Source organism: Taurulus bubalis (genome assembly GCF_910589615.1).
Source record: "Taurulus bubalis genome assembly, chromosome: 7".
NCBI lineage: Eukaryota > Metazoa > Chordata > Actinopteri > Perciformes > Cottidae > Taurulus > Taurulus bubalis.
This window is the reverse complement of record NC_136595.1, coordinates 29,276,862-29,293,753: the sequence shown is the minus strand read 5'-3', so window position 1 is coordinate 29,293,753 and position 16,892 is coordinate 29,276,862. Positions and strand designations below refer to the sequence as shown.

The 16,892-nt window shown below is 36.3% G+C and overlaps 1 protein-coding gene across 1 annotated transcript; it reads right to left on the bottom strand.

Moving 5' to 3' along the window:
* Positions 1-351: 351 nt before the first annotated feature.
* stx6 (syntaxin 6) lies at positions 352-16,892 on the bottom strand. Its single transcript, XM_079220564.1, has 8 exons — positions 16,814-16,892; positions 13,159-13,342; positions 12,884-12,964; positions 12,675-12,734; positions 11,944-12,072; positions 11,343-11,449; positions 892-986; positions 352-647 (listed from the first exon to the last, which is right to left on the bottom strand). Exons 1-8 carry the CDS (start codon positions 16,846-16,848, stop codon positions 571-573), a joined length of 768 nt encoding a protein of 255 aa, XP_079076690.1. The 5' UTR covers positions 16,849-16,892; the 3' UTR covers positions 352-570.

Genomic DNA, 16,892 nt, shown 5'->3' with positions numbered 1-16,892 from the left:
AGAGTTCATAGAGTTCAGTAGAGTCCAGTAGGGTTCATAGAGTCATAAGGTTCAGTAGAGTCCAGTACAGTTCATAGAGTCCAGTAGGGTTCATAGAGTCATAAGGTTCAGTAGAGTCCAGTACAGTTCATAGAGTACCGTAGAGTTCAGTAGAGTTCATAGAGTCATAGGGTTCAGTAGAGTCCAGTAAAGTCCAGTAGGGTTCATAGAGTCATAAGGTTCAGTAGAGTCCAGTAGAGTTCATAGAATCCAATAGGGTTCATAGAGTCCAGTAGAGTTCATAGAGTTCAGTAGAGTTCATAGAGTTCAGTAGAGTTCATAGAGTTCAGTAGAGGCCAGTAGGGTTCATAGAGTCATAAGGTTCAGTAGAGTCCAGTAGAGTTCATAGAGTCCAATAGGGTTCATAGAGTCCAGTAGAGTTCAGTAGAGTTCATAGAGTTCAGTAGAGGCCAGTAGAGTCCAGTAGAGTCCAGTAGAGTCCAGTACAGTGAAATGTAGTCCAGTAGAGTCCAGAATAATCCAGTGAGCTCAGCAGTCCCAGATGTAGTGCTGAGCGGACCGGAGGAGGCATCACAGGATGAGCAAGAGGAGGATCACCACGAAGAGGATTGAGAGCAACACGCCGATAGCACACCACTGACGCCGATCTGTGGAGGAACAGCATGTAACGCTAATATCAACTCATCATCAATGTGTAAGGCCACACTAAACTAAGCATATAACTAATGTTAACTATAACTACAGAAACAAAGAGTGATGAGAACTATCCACGAAGGAAACTACAAGTGTTACCATTGGTAACACCAAAATGTACCAATTACTCACTAATGTATTATTCTATTGTATTATTTTCTCTCTAAGGGTGACATCATGTGTTGCTAGACACTTTACCGCTGGTCATGTGAGACACTTTGGCCAGTTTCTTCATGACGTTGTCCAGTCTAGACTGAGTGGTGTCCACCTCGTGAGTGAAGTCATCCAACATCCTGCAGGAAAAGCACAAAGAGACTCAACAAGTCCGTGCATGAACCAATCAAAGACAAGCCTTTACATGATTACCTATGTGTTTACATCATGTGTTTACAACATTACCTATGTGTTTACAACATGTGTTTACAACATTACCTATGTGTTTACAACATGTGTTTACAACATTACCTATGTGTTTACAACATGTGTTTACAACATGTGTTTACAACATTACCTATGTGTTTACATCAATACCTATGTGTTTACATCATGTGTTTACAACATTACCTATGTGTTTACATCAATACCTATGTGTTTACATCAATACCTATGTGTTTACATCATGTGTTTACAACATTACCTATGTGTTTACATCAATACCTATGTGTTTACATCATGTGTTTACAACATTACCTATGTGTTTACATCAATACCTATGTGTTTACATCATGTGTTTACAACATTACCTATGTGTTTACAACATTACCTATGTGTTTACATCATGTGTTTACAACATTACCTATGTGTTTACAACATGTGTTTACAACATGTGTTTACAACATTACCTATGTGTTTACAACATGTGTTTACAACATTACCTATGTGTTTACATCATGTGTTTACAACATGTGTTTACAACATTACCTATGTGTTTACAACATGTGTTTACAACATTACCTATGTGTTTACATCATGTGTTTACATCATGTGTTTACAACATTACCTATGTGTTTACATCATTACCTATGTGTTTACATCATGTGCTTACAACATTACCTATGTGTTTACATCATGTGTTTACAACATTACCTATGTGTTTACATCATGTGTTTACAACATTACCTATGTGTTTACATCATTACCTATGTGTTTACATCATGTGTTTACAACATTACCTATGTGTTTACATCACTACCTATGTGTTTACATCATGTGTTTACAACATTACCTATGTGTTTACATCATGTGTTTACAACATTACCTATGTGTTTACATCATGTGTTTACAACATTACCTATGTGTTTACATCATGTGTTTACAACATTACCTATGTGTTTACATCATGTGCTTACAACATTACCTATGTGTTTACATCATGTGTTTACAACATTACCTATGTGTTTACATCATGTGTTTACAACATTACCTATGTGTTTACATCATTACCTATGTGTTTACATCATGTGCTTACAACATTACCTATGTGTTTACATCATGTGTTTACAACATTACCTATGTGTTTACATCATGTGTTTACAACATTACCTATGTGTTTACATCATGTGCTTACAACATTACCTATGTGTTTACATCATGTGTTTACAACATGTGTTTACAACATTACCTATGTGTTTACATCATTACCTATGTGTTTACATCATGTGCTTACAACATTACCTATGTGTTTACATCATGTGTTTACAACATTACCTATGTGTTTACATCATGTGTTTACAACATTACCTATGTGTTTACATCATGTGTTTACAACATTACCTATGTGTTTACATCATTACCTATGTATTTACAACATTACCTATGTGTTTACAACATGTGTTGACAACATTACCTATGTGTTTACAACATGTGTTGACAACATTACCTATGTGTTTACAACATGTGTTGACAACATTTCCTATGTGTTTACAACATGTGTTTACATCATTACCTATGTGTTTACATCATGTGTTTACAACGTTACCTATGTGTTTACATCATTACCTATGTATTTACAACATTACCTATGTGTTTACAACATGTGTTGACAACATTACCTATGTGTTTACAACATGTGTTTACAACATTACCTATGTGTTTACATCATTACCTATGTGTTTACATCATGTGTTTACAACATTACCTATGTGTTTACATCATGTGTTTACAACATTACCTATGTGTTTACAACATGTGTTTACATCATTACCTATGTGTTTACATCATGTGTTTACAACATTACCTATGTGTTTACATCATTACCTATGTGTTTACATCATGTGTTTACAACATTACCTATATGTTTACATCATTACCTATGTGTTTACATCATGTGTTTACAACATTACCTATGTGTTTACATCATGTGTTTACAACATTACCTATGTGTTTACATCATTACCTATGTGTTTACATCATGTGTTTACAACATTACCTATGTGTTTACAACATTACCTATGTGTTTACATCATGTGTTTACAACATTACCTATGTGTTTACATCATTACCTATGTGTTTACATCATGTGTTTACAACATTACCTATGTGTTTACATCATTACCTATGTATTTACAACATTACCTATGTGTTTACAACATGTGTTGACAACATTACCTATGTGTTTACAACATGTGTTGACAACATTTCCTATGTGTTTACAACATGTGTTTACAACATAACCTATGTGTTTACAACATAACGTATGTGTTTACATCATTACCTATGTGTTTACAACATTACCTATGTGTTTACGTCATTACCTATGTGTTTACGTCATTACCTATGTGTTTACATCATTACCTATGTTTTATAACATTACCTATGTGTTTACATCATGACCTATGTGTTTACAACATGTGTTTACATCATTACCTACGTGTTTACGTCATTACCTATGTGTTTACATCATTACCTATGTGTTTACAACATAACCTATGTGTTTACATCATTACCTATGTGTTTACATCATTACCTATGTGTTTACAACATTACCTATGTGTTTACATCATTACCTATGTGTTTACAACATTACCTATGTGTTTACATCATTACCTATGTTTTATAACATTACCTATGTGTTTACATCATGACCTATGTGTTTACAACATGTGTTTACATCATTACCTACGTGTTTACGTCATTACCTATGTGTTTACATCATTACCTATGTGTTTACATCATTACCTATGTGTTTACAACAAAACCTATGTGTTTACATCATTACCTATGTGTTTACATCATTACCTATGTGTTTACAACATTACCTATGTGTTTACATCATTACCTATGTGTTTACGTCATTACCTATGTGTTTACATCATTACCTATGTGTTTACAACAAAACCTATGTGTTTACATCATTACCTATGTGTTTACATCATTACCTATGTGTTTACAACATTACCTATGTGTTTACATCATTACCTATGTGTTTACGTCATTACCTATGTGTTTACATCATTACCTATGTGTTTACATCATTACCTATGTTTTATAACATTACCTATGTGTTTACATCATTACCTATGTGTTTACAACATGTGTTTACAACATTACCTATGTGTTTACAACATGTGTTTACAACATTACCTACATGTCTACAACATTACCTATGTGTTTACAACATAACCTATGTGTTTACATCATTACCTATGTGTTTATAACGTTACCTATGTGTTTACAACATTACCCATGTGTTTACATCATTACCTATGTGTTTACGTCATTACCTATGTGTTTACATCATTACCTATGTGTTTATAACACTACCTATGTGTTTACATCATTACCTATGTGTTTATAACATTACCTATGTGTTTACATCATTACCTACATGTTTACATCATTACCTATGTGTTTATAACGTTACCTATGTGTTTACAACATTACCTATGTGTTTACATCATTGCCTATGTGTTTATAACATTACCTATGTGTTTACATCATTACCTACATGTTTACATCATTACCTATGTGTTTATAACGTTACCTATGTGTTTACATCATTACCTACATGTTTACATCATTACCTATGTGTTTACAACATAACCTATGTGTTTACATCATTACCTATGTGTTTATAACGTTACCTATGTGTTTACAACATTACCCATGTGTTTACATCATTACCTATGTGTTTACGTCATTACCTATGTGTTTACATCATTACCTATGTTTTATAACATTACCTATGTGTTTACATCATTACCTATGTGTTTACATCATTACCTATGTTTTATAACATTACCTATGTGTTTACATCATTACCTATGTGTTTACATCATTACCTATGTGTTTACAACATGTGTTTACAACATTACCTATGTGTTTACAACATGTGTTTACAACATTACCTACATGTTTACATCATTACCTATGTGTTTACATCATTACCTATGTGTTTACAACATTACCTACATGTTTACAACATTACCTACGTGTTTACAACATTACCCATGTGTTTACATCATTACCTATGTGTTTACATCATAACCTATGTGTTTACAACATTACCTACATGTTTACAACATTACCTATGTGTTTACAACATTACCCATGTGTTTACATCATTACCTATGTGTTTACATCATTACCTATGTGGTTATAACAATACCTATGTGTTTACATCATTACCTATGTATTTACAACATTACCTATGTGTTTACAACATGTGTTGACAACATTACCTATGTGTTTACAACATGTGTTTACAACATTACCTATGTGTTTACATCATTACCTATGTGTTTACATCATGTGTTTACAACATTACCTATGTGTTTACATCATGTGTTTACAACATTACCTATGTGTTTACAACATGTGTTTACATCATTACCTATGTGTTTACATCATGTGTTTACAACATTACCTATGTGTTTACATCATTACCTACATGTTTACATCATTACCTATGTGTTTACAACATAACCTATGTGTTTACATCATTACCTATGTGTTTATAACGTTACCTATGTGTTTACAACATTACCCATGTGTTTACATCATTACCTATGTGTTTACGTCATTACCTATGTGTTTACATCATTACCTATGTTTTATAACATTACCTATGTGTTTACATCATTACCTATGTGTTTACATCATTACCTATGTTTTATAACATTACCTATGTGTTTACATCATTACCTATGTGTTTACATCATTACCTATGTGTTTACAACATGTGTTTACAACATTACCTATGTGTTTACAACATGTGTTTACAACATTACCTACATGTTTACATCATTACCTATGTGTTTACATCATTACCTATGTGTTTACAACATTACCTACATGTTTACAACATTACCTACGTGTTTACAACATTACCCATGTGTTTACATCATTACCTATGTGTTTACATCATAACCTATGTGTTTACAACATTACCTACATGTTTACAACATTACCTATGTGTTTACAACATTACCCATGTGTTTACATCATTACCTATGTGTTTACATCATTACCTATGTGGTTATAACAATACCTATGTGTTTACATCATTACCTATGTGTTTATAACGATACCTATGTGTTTACAACATTACCTATGTGTTTACATCATTACCTATGTGTGTACAATATTACCTATGTGTTTACATCATTACCTATGTGTTTACAACATTACCTATGTGTTTATAACATTACCTATGTGTTTACATCAATACCTATGTGTTTACATCATGTGTTTACAACATTACCTATGTGTTTACAACATTACCTATGTGTTTACATCACTACCTATGTGTTTACATCATTACCTATGTGTTTACAACATGTGTTTACAACATTACCTATGTGTTTACAACATTACCTATGTGTTTACATCATTACCTATGTGTTTACGTCATTACCTATGTGTTTACATCATTACCTATGTTTTATAACATTACCTATGTGTTTACAATATTACCTATGTGTTTACAACATTACCTATGTGTTTACATCATGACCTATGTGTTTACAACATGACCTATGTGTTTACAACATGTGTTTACATCATTACCTATGTGTTTACAACATTACCTATGTGTTTATAACATTACCTATGTGTTTACAACATGTGTTTACAACATGTGTTTACAACATTACCTATGTGTTTATAACATTACCTATGTGTTTACAACATGTTTACAACATTACCTACAGGTTTACAACATTACCTACATGTTTACAACATTACCTATGTGTTTACAACATTACCTATGTGTTTACAACATGTGTTTACAACATGACCTATGTGTTTACAACATTACCTATGTGTTTACAACATTACCTATGTGTTTATAACATTACCTATGTGTTTATAACATTACCTATGTGTTTACAACATGTGTTTACAACATGACCTATGTGTTTACAACATTACCTATGTGTTTACATCATTACCTATGTGTTTATAACATTACCTATGTGTTTATAACATTACCTATGTGTTTACAACATTACCTACGTGTTTACAACATCACCTACATGTTTACAACATTACCTATGTGTTTACAACATGTGTTTACAACATTACCTATGTGTTTACATCATTACCTACATGTTTACAACATTACCTATGTGTTTACAACATGTGTTTACAACATTACCTACATGTTTACAACATTACCTATGTGTTTACAACATGTGTTTACAACATTAACTACATGTTTACAACATTACCTACGTGTTTACAACATGTGTTTACAACATTACCTATGTGTTTACAACATTACCTATGTGTTTATAACATTACCTATGTGTTTACAACATGTGTTTACAACAATACCTATATGTTTACATCATTACCTACGCGTTTACAACATTACCTACATGTTTACAACATTACCTATGTGTTTACAACATTACCTATGTGTTTACATCATTACCTATGTTTTATAACATTACCTATGTGTTTACATCATGACCTATGTGTTTACAACATGTGTTTACATCATTACCTACGTGTTTACGTCATTACCTATGTGTTTACATCATTACCTATGTGTTTACATCATTACCTATGTGTTTACAACAAAACCTATGTGTTTACATCATTACCTATGTGTTTACATCATTACCTATGTGTTTACAACATTACCTATGTGTTTACATCATTACCTATGTGTTTACGTCATTACCTATGTGTTTACATCATTACCTATGTGTTTACAACAAAACCTATGTGTTTACATCATTACCTATGTGTTTACATCATTACCTATGTGTTTACAACATTACCTATGTGTTTACATCATTACCTATGTGTTTACGTCATTACCTATGTGTTTACATCATTACCTATGTGTTTACATCATTACCTATGTTTTATAACATTACCTATGTGTTTACATCATTACCTATGTGTTTACAACATGTGTTTACAACATTACCTATGTGTTTACAACATGTGTTTACAACATTACCTACATGTCTACAACATTACCTATGTGTTTACAACATAACCTATGTGTTTACATCATTACCTATGTGTTTATAACGTTACCTATGTGTTTACAACATTACCCATGTGTTTACATCATTACCTATGTGTTTACGTCATTACCTATGTGTTTACATCATTACCTATGTGTTTATAACATTACCTATGTGTTTACATCATTACCTATGTGTTTATAACATTACCTATGTGTTTACATCATTACCTACATGTTTACATCATTACCTATGTGTTTATAACGTTACCTATGTGTTTACAACATTACCTATGTGTTTACATCATTGCCTATGTGTTTATAACATTACCTATGTGTTTACATCATTACCTACATGTTTACATCATTACCTATGTGTTTATAACGTTACCTATGTGTTTACATCATTACCTACATGTTTACATCATTACCTATGTGTTTATAACGTTACCTATGTGTTTACAACATTACCCATGTGTTTACATCATTACCTATGTGTTTACGTCATTACCTATGTGTTTACATCATTACCTATGTTTTATAACATTACCTATGTGTTTACATCATTACCTATGTGTTTACATCATTACCTATGTTTTATAACATTACCTATGTGTTTACATCATTACCTATGTGTTTACATCATTACCTATGTGTTTACAACATGTGTTTACAACATTACCTATGTGTTTACAACATGTGTTTACAACATTACCTACATGTTTACATCATTACCTATGTGTTTACATCATTACCTATGTGTTTACAACATTACCTACATGTTTACAACATTACCTACGTGTTTACAACATTACCCATGTGTTTACATCATTACCTATGTGTTTACATCATAACCTATGTGTTTACAACATTACCTACATGTTTACAACATTACCTATGTGTTTACAACATTACCCATGTGTTTACATCATTACCTATGTGTTTACATCATTACCTATGTGGTTATAACAATACCTATGTGTTTACATCATTACCTATGTGTTTATAACGATACCTATGTGTTTACAACATTACCTATGTGTTTACATCATTACCTATGTGTGTACAATATTACCTATGTGTTTACATCATTACCTATGTGTTTACAACATTACCTATGTGTTTATAACATTACCTATGTGTTTACATCAATACCTATGTGTTTACATCATGTGTTTACAACATTACCTATGTGTTTACAACATTACCTATGTGTTTACATCACTACCTATGTGTTTACATCATTACCTATGTGTTTACAACATGTGTTTACAACATTACCTATGTGTTTACAACATTACCTATGTGTTTACATCATTACCTATGTGTTTACGTCATTACCTATGTGTTTACATCATTACCTATGTTTTATAACATTACCTATGTGTTTACAATATTACCTATGTGTTTACAACATTACCTATGTGTTTACATCATGACCTATGTGTTTACAACATGACCTATGTGTTTACAACATGTGTTTACATCATTACCTATGTGTTTACAACATTACCTATGTGTTTATAACATTACCTATGTGTTTACAACATGTGTTTACAACATGTGTTTACAACATTACCTATGTGTTTATAACATTACCTATGTGTTTACAACATGTTTACAACATTACCTACAGGTTTACAACATTACCTACATGTTTACAACATTACCTATGTGTTTACAACATTACCTATGTGTTTACAACATGTGTTTACAACATGACCTATGTGTTTACAACATTACCTATGTGTTTACAACATTACCTATGTGTTTATAACATTACCTATGTGTTTATAACATTACCTATGTGTTTACAACATGTGTTTACAACATGACCTATGTGTTTACAACATTACCTATGTGTTTACATCATTACCTATGTGTTTATAACATTACCTATGTGTTTATAACATTACCTATGTGTTTACAACATTACCTACGTGTTTACAACATCACCTACATGTTTACAACATTACCTATGTGTTTACAACATGTGTTTACAACATTACCTATGTGTTTACATCATTACCTACATGTTTACAACATTACCTATGTGTTTACAACATGTGTTTACAACATTACCTACATGTTTACAACATTACCTATGTGTTTACAACATGTGTTTACAACATTAACTACATGTTTACAACATTACCTACGTGTTTACAACATGTGTTTACAACATTACCTATGTGTTTACAACATTACCTATGTGTTTATAACATTACCTATGTGTTTACAACATGTGTTTACAACAATACCTATATGTTTACATCATTACCTACGCGTTTACAACATTACCTACATGTTTACAACATTACCTATGTGTTTACAACATTACCTATGTGTTTATAACATTACATATGTGTTTACAACATGTGTTTACAACATTACCTATGTGTTTACAACATTACCTATGTGTTTATAATATTACCTATGTGTTTATAACATTACCTATGTGTTTATAACAATACCTATATGTTTACATCATTACCTACGCGTTTACAACATTACCTCCATGTTTACAACATTACCTATGTGTTTACAACATTACCTATGTGTTTATAACATTACATATGTGTTTACAACATGTGTTTACAACATTACTTATGTGTTTACAACATGTGTTTACAACATTACCTATGTGTTTACAACATTACCTATGTGTTTATAACATTACCTATGTGTTTATAACATTACCTATGTGTTTACAACATTACCTACGTGTTTATAACATTACCTACGTGTTTATAACATTACCTATGTGTTTACAACATTACCTACGTGTTTATAATATTACCTATGTGTTTATAACATTACCTATGTGTTTATAACATTACCTATGTGTTTATAACATTACCTATGTGTTTACAACATTACTTATGTGTTTACAACATGTGTTTACAACATTACCTATGTGTTTATAACATTACCTATGTGTTTACAACATTACCTATGTGTTTACAACATTACCTATGTGTTTACAACATTACCTATGTGTTTACAACATTACCTATGTGTTTACAACATTACCTACGTGTTTATAATATTACCTATGTGTTTATAACATTACCTATGTGTTTATAACATTACCTATGTGTTTATAACATTACCTATGTGTTTACAACATGTGTTTACAACATTACCTATGTGTTTATAATATTACCTACGTGTTTACAACATTACCTATGTGTTTACAGCATTACATAATATATCTGAAAGTTCTTACACAGCCTGCTCATCCAGCTCCATGCCAATCCTCTCTGACATGTTCTTCAGGACTCCAATCGTTCCCGACACAAGCTCCAGCTGCTCATCCTGCTGCTCCGCCATCAGCTGATACAAACACACATGGTCAGAGCCGGTATGGCCCGTGTCACTTTGTACACCTTTGTTGGTCACTTATGGTAAATGAGGCAGTGGCGTTGTGGATAGCAATGTGGACATATCAGCCTTTGAGTAGCTTAGTCTTGTGAATGGAAGGAGAGTTAGGGGCTGTTCACCACACCTACGCTGTCTGTCCATTGTCTTTGTACACCAGTGAGAAAGTATTTTGAACGATTTAAATGTGTGTTATCCAGCTCAAGTGTTTGTTTGTTTCCTGCAAATAAAACTACAAAGCTCAGCTCCTGGATCTTTGAATCATTGCCGGACATTACTCTCCCCAACTCAGCCTCTCCGTGACTAGCTTTAGGTTGCAGATAGTCCCCTATACACATTATGTGCTTCGTTTGAAACCACATCACTAATCTAACAGTATCCAAAACCACACACTGACATAGCATCACAGTTCAGAGCTGTTATTGGCTGTTTTAGTGGTGCTACTGTACCTGCTGCTGGCCCTGCTGCTCTTCTATGAACTGAGAGTTGGCGTTCTGCAGTTGGTGGTCCAGTCTGCCGTATTTTCCAGGACCGGGCTGCCAGATCGGACCCTGAGCACCACGATCGCCGAGCAGAGCCTGGACATCACAATAACACACAAAAACACTGTCAGGCATTTTCCATCAGCAGGATGGTCCAACCAGGGACTTCTCATATCTTCACTTTAGCCCTACAGTACTGTTTATGACCTCCTGTCTCCCAGCGGGTTCGAGGTGGTTTCTGAGCACTTTAGAGGGGAGAGTGTTTCAGGATCTTTTGATGGGTTTTGGGTAAGGGCATCTTCGTGGGTCTTTTAAGAGGTCGGCTGGAGAGATGTCAAGGTTTCTTGAAAGGTTTATTGTAATCTCAGTACTACTTTTGTTATAATTAGAGGACAGAACAGCAGATCACAAGCTGGGCCAAAGCAAAGTTATATGACAGTTGTGATGAACTTAGATAATAACTAAAGAGACTGTTTATTTCTGCAGTAGTGATGCTGCTTCCTGTGAAGGGGCTAAACACCTGCTGACTAAGGTGAAGGGGGTTAGTCCCGCTTAAGGTGGGCTGATCTTTAAGGTGGACTTTTACAAAACTTTGGGGATTTTTCCAGGCCTGGAAATAACCATTTTGAAATTCCATGACTCTTACAGGTTTTCCATGAGCGTAAGAACCCTGCCTGTGGTCAGGCAGAGTCAAATACCTGAGTGTTCTTTCTGTCCACTGATGCAGCCGTTGGACTCGACATCTGTTCTTTCATTTCCTTCAAGAGAGACAGAGACCATCAGCAGGCAATCAGATCACTCACTTCTTCAGAGCTTTAAAGAGGTACAGAGGTACAGAGGAGCTTTAAAGAGGTAATGAGGTAAAGAGGTGTGGCTCTCTCCAGATTGCATCTCTTCCCCAGCGTACCTTGACGGTCTGCCGGGTGCCGGTGATGAAGGCTTTCCTCGTGGACAGCTCCGCTGCGTCCAGGTTGAACTTCTTGGGGTTGGACTCAACGATGCGTTCACTGAGAGTTAAGGAGCACGTTCACCAGGAAGGTTCACGCGTTCACCTGGAAGGTTCACACGTTCACCTGGAAGGTTCACACATTCACACGTTCACCTGGAAGGTTCACACGTTCACCAGGAAGGTTCACACGTTCACCATAAAGGTCCACACGGAGCAGCTCACTACAACAGCACTGCTTCAAGGATATTGATGGTCTCGTCCAGGTCCTCCAGGTCCCACTCGATGGAGCGCAGGCTGTTCCTCAGCTCATTGGTCGTCCAGTCCACTTCCTCCTTGGAGGCTCCGCCCCCCTCCTGCAACAGCTCGCTCCATCTGTGATGGAGGCTCTGTGCTGCATTCACTGCCTTCTGAACCTCTCTGTAACAAACAGAACAACTCCTATGTGATGAGGCTCTGTGCTGCGTTCACTGTCTTCTGAACCTCTCTGTAACAAACAGAACAACTCTTAAGCCTAGTTTATGGTTCTCCGTCAGGTCGTGACGCCGTCGTTGAGCATTCGAAGTTCTGCGTCGAGGGACCGCGTTGCTCTGCAATTAACCGCCATGCCACCAGGGGGGTGTGTCTGTGTGGCTGTGTGGTTTCAGGGGTTATAGCCGAATTCTGGTCACAGTAAACAATGGCGACCAAGTTGGAGCGACTGCATTAAAGTTGGAGCTCATCAATATTGAAGAGCAAATGCTTATATTGCAAATGTTGAAGCGCAGGCGACAGAGAAGACGTTTGTGGCGGTGGTGTAGGAAGACAGACCGGAAAAAGCAACTGCCGGAAATTACGTTCTGAGCGGACCAATCACAGCGCTTACGGTCCTCTTCAACGCGACGCGTAGTTAGGATTTTTTGGAGGTGCACGTCAGGCTACGCCGTAGGGGTCTGCGTCGACGGCGTAGCCTGACGGAGAACCATAAACTAGGCTTTATGTGATGGAGGCTCTGTGCTGCGTTCACTGTCTTCTGATCCTCTCTGTAAAAAACAGAACAACTCTTCTGGGACTGTAGAAGTCTATATCATTATTATTATTACTATTATTATTATTATTATTATTATTATTATTATTATTATTATTATTATTATCTCCAACAGTCAGTGTGAACCTTAACTGTCTGAAAAAAGACTGAACCAGAAACTATCAACACTAACACAGACCACTAACACAGACCTCTAACACACTAACACAGACCACTAACACAGACCACTAACACACTACCAAAGACCACTAACACAGACCACTAATACACTAACACAGACCACTAACACAGACCACTAACACAGACCACTAACACAGACCACTAACACAGACCACTAACACACTACCAAAGACCACTAACACAGACCACTAACACACTAACACAGACCACTAACACAGACCACTAACACACTACCAAAGACCACTAACACAGACCACTAATACACTAACACAGACCACTAACACACTAACACAGACCACTAACACAGACCACTAACACACTAACACAGACCACTAACACAGACCACTAACACACTAACACAGACCACTAACACACTAACACAGACCACTAACACAGACCACTAACACACTAACACAGACCACTAACACACTGACACAGACCACTAACACAGACCACTAACACACTACCACAGACCACTAACACACTAACACAGACCACTAACACACTGACACAGACCACTAACACAGACCACTAACACACTACCACAGACCACTAACACACTAACACAGACAACTAACACACTAACACAGACCACTAACACAGACCACTAACACACTAACACAGACCACTAACACACTAACACAGACCACTAACACAGACCACTAACACACTAACACAGACCACTAACACACTAACACAGACCACTAATACACTAACACAGACCACTAACACACTACCACAGACCACTAACACACTAACACAGACCACTAACACACTAACACAGACCACTAACACAGACCACTAACACAGACCACTAACACACTACCACATACCACTAACACACTAACACAGACCACTAACACACTAACACAGACCACTAACACACTAACACAGACCACTAACACACTACCACAGACCACTAACACAGACCACTAACACACTACCACAGACCACTAACACAGACCACTAACACACTAACACAGACCACTAACACAGACCACTAACACACTAACACAGACCACTAACACACTAACACAGACCACTAACACACTACCACAGACCACTAATACACTACCACAGACCACTAACACAGATCACTAACACAGACCACTAACACACTAACACAGACCACTAACACACTAACACAGACCACTAACACAGACCACTAACACACTAACACAGACCACTAACACACTACCACAGACCACTAACACACTACCACAGACCACTAACACAGACCACTAACACACTAACACAGACCACTAACACAGACCACTAACACACCAACACAGACCACTAACACAGACCACTAACACACTACCACAGACTACTAACACAGACCACTAACACACTACCACAGACCACTAACACAGAACACTAACACACTAACACAGACCACTAACACAGACCACTAACACACTAACACAGACCACTAACACAGACCACTGACACAGACCACTAACACAGACCACTAACACACTACCACAGACCACTAACACAGACCACAAACACACTAACACAGACCACTAACACACTACCACAGACCACTAACACACTAACACAGACCACTAACACACTACCACAGACCACTAACACAGACCACTAACACACTACCACAAACCACTAACACACTACCACAGACCACTAACACAGACCACTAACAGACTAACACAGACCACTAACACACTAACACAGACCACTAACACAGACCACTAACACACCAACACAGACCACTAACACACTAACACAGACCACTAACACACTACCACAGACCACTAACACAGACCACTAACACAGACCACTAACACACTAACACAGACCACTACCACACTACCACAGACCACTAACACACTAACACAGACCACTAACACAGACCACTAACACAGACCACAGACCACTAATACACTACCACAGACCACTAACACAGACCACTAACACAGACCACTAACACACTACCACAGACCACTAATACACTACCACAGACCACTAACACAGAACACTAACACACTAACACAGACCACTACCACAGACCACTAACACAGACCACTAGCACACTACCACAGACCACTAATACACTACCACAGACCACTAACACAGACCACTAACACACTACCACAGACCACTAATACACTACCACAGACCACTAACACAGAACACTAACACACTAACACAGACCACTACCACAGACCACTAACACAGACCACTAGCACACTACCACAGACCACTAATACACTAACACAGACCACTAACACAGACCACTAACACAGACCACAGACCACTAATACACTACCACAGACCACTAACACAGACCACTAGCACACTACCACAGACCACTAATACACTACCACAGACCACTAACACAGAACACTAACACACTAACACAGACCACTACCACAGACCACTAACACACTACCACAGACCACTAACACAGACCACTAATATACTACCACAGACCACTAACACACTACCACAGACCACTAACACACTAACACAGACACTACCACAGACCACAAACACACTAACACAGACCACTAACACAGACCACTAACACACTAACACAGACCACTAACACAGACCCTCCTGTTAGCATTAGCATGGTTCTGGTTAACTGGGTCAGGGTTAGTGGGTTAGGTTAACCCTCCTGTTAGCATTAGCATGGTTAGCATGGTGTGAACAGTTCTGACCCTTTGACAACGAAGAACGGGTCTTCCATGGACATGGTGCTGGTTCCGGTTCAGTCGGAGCTGAGCTCCATCACACACA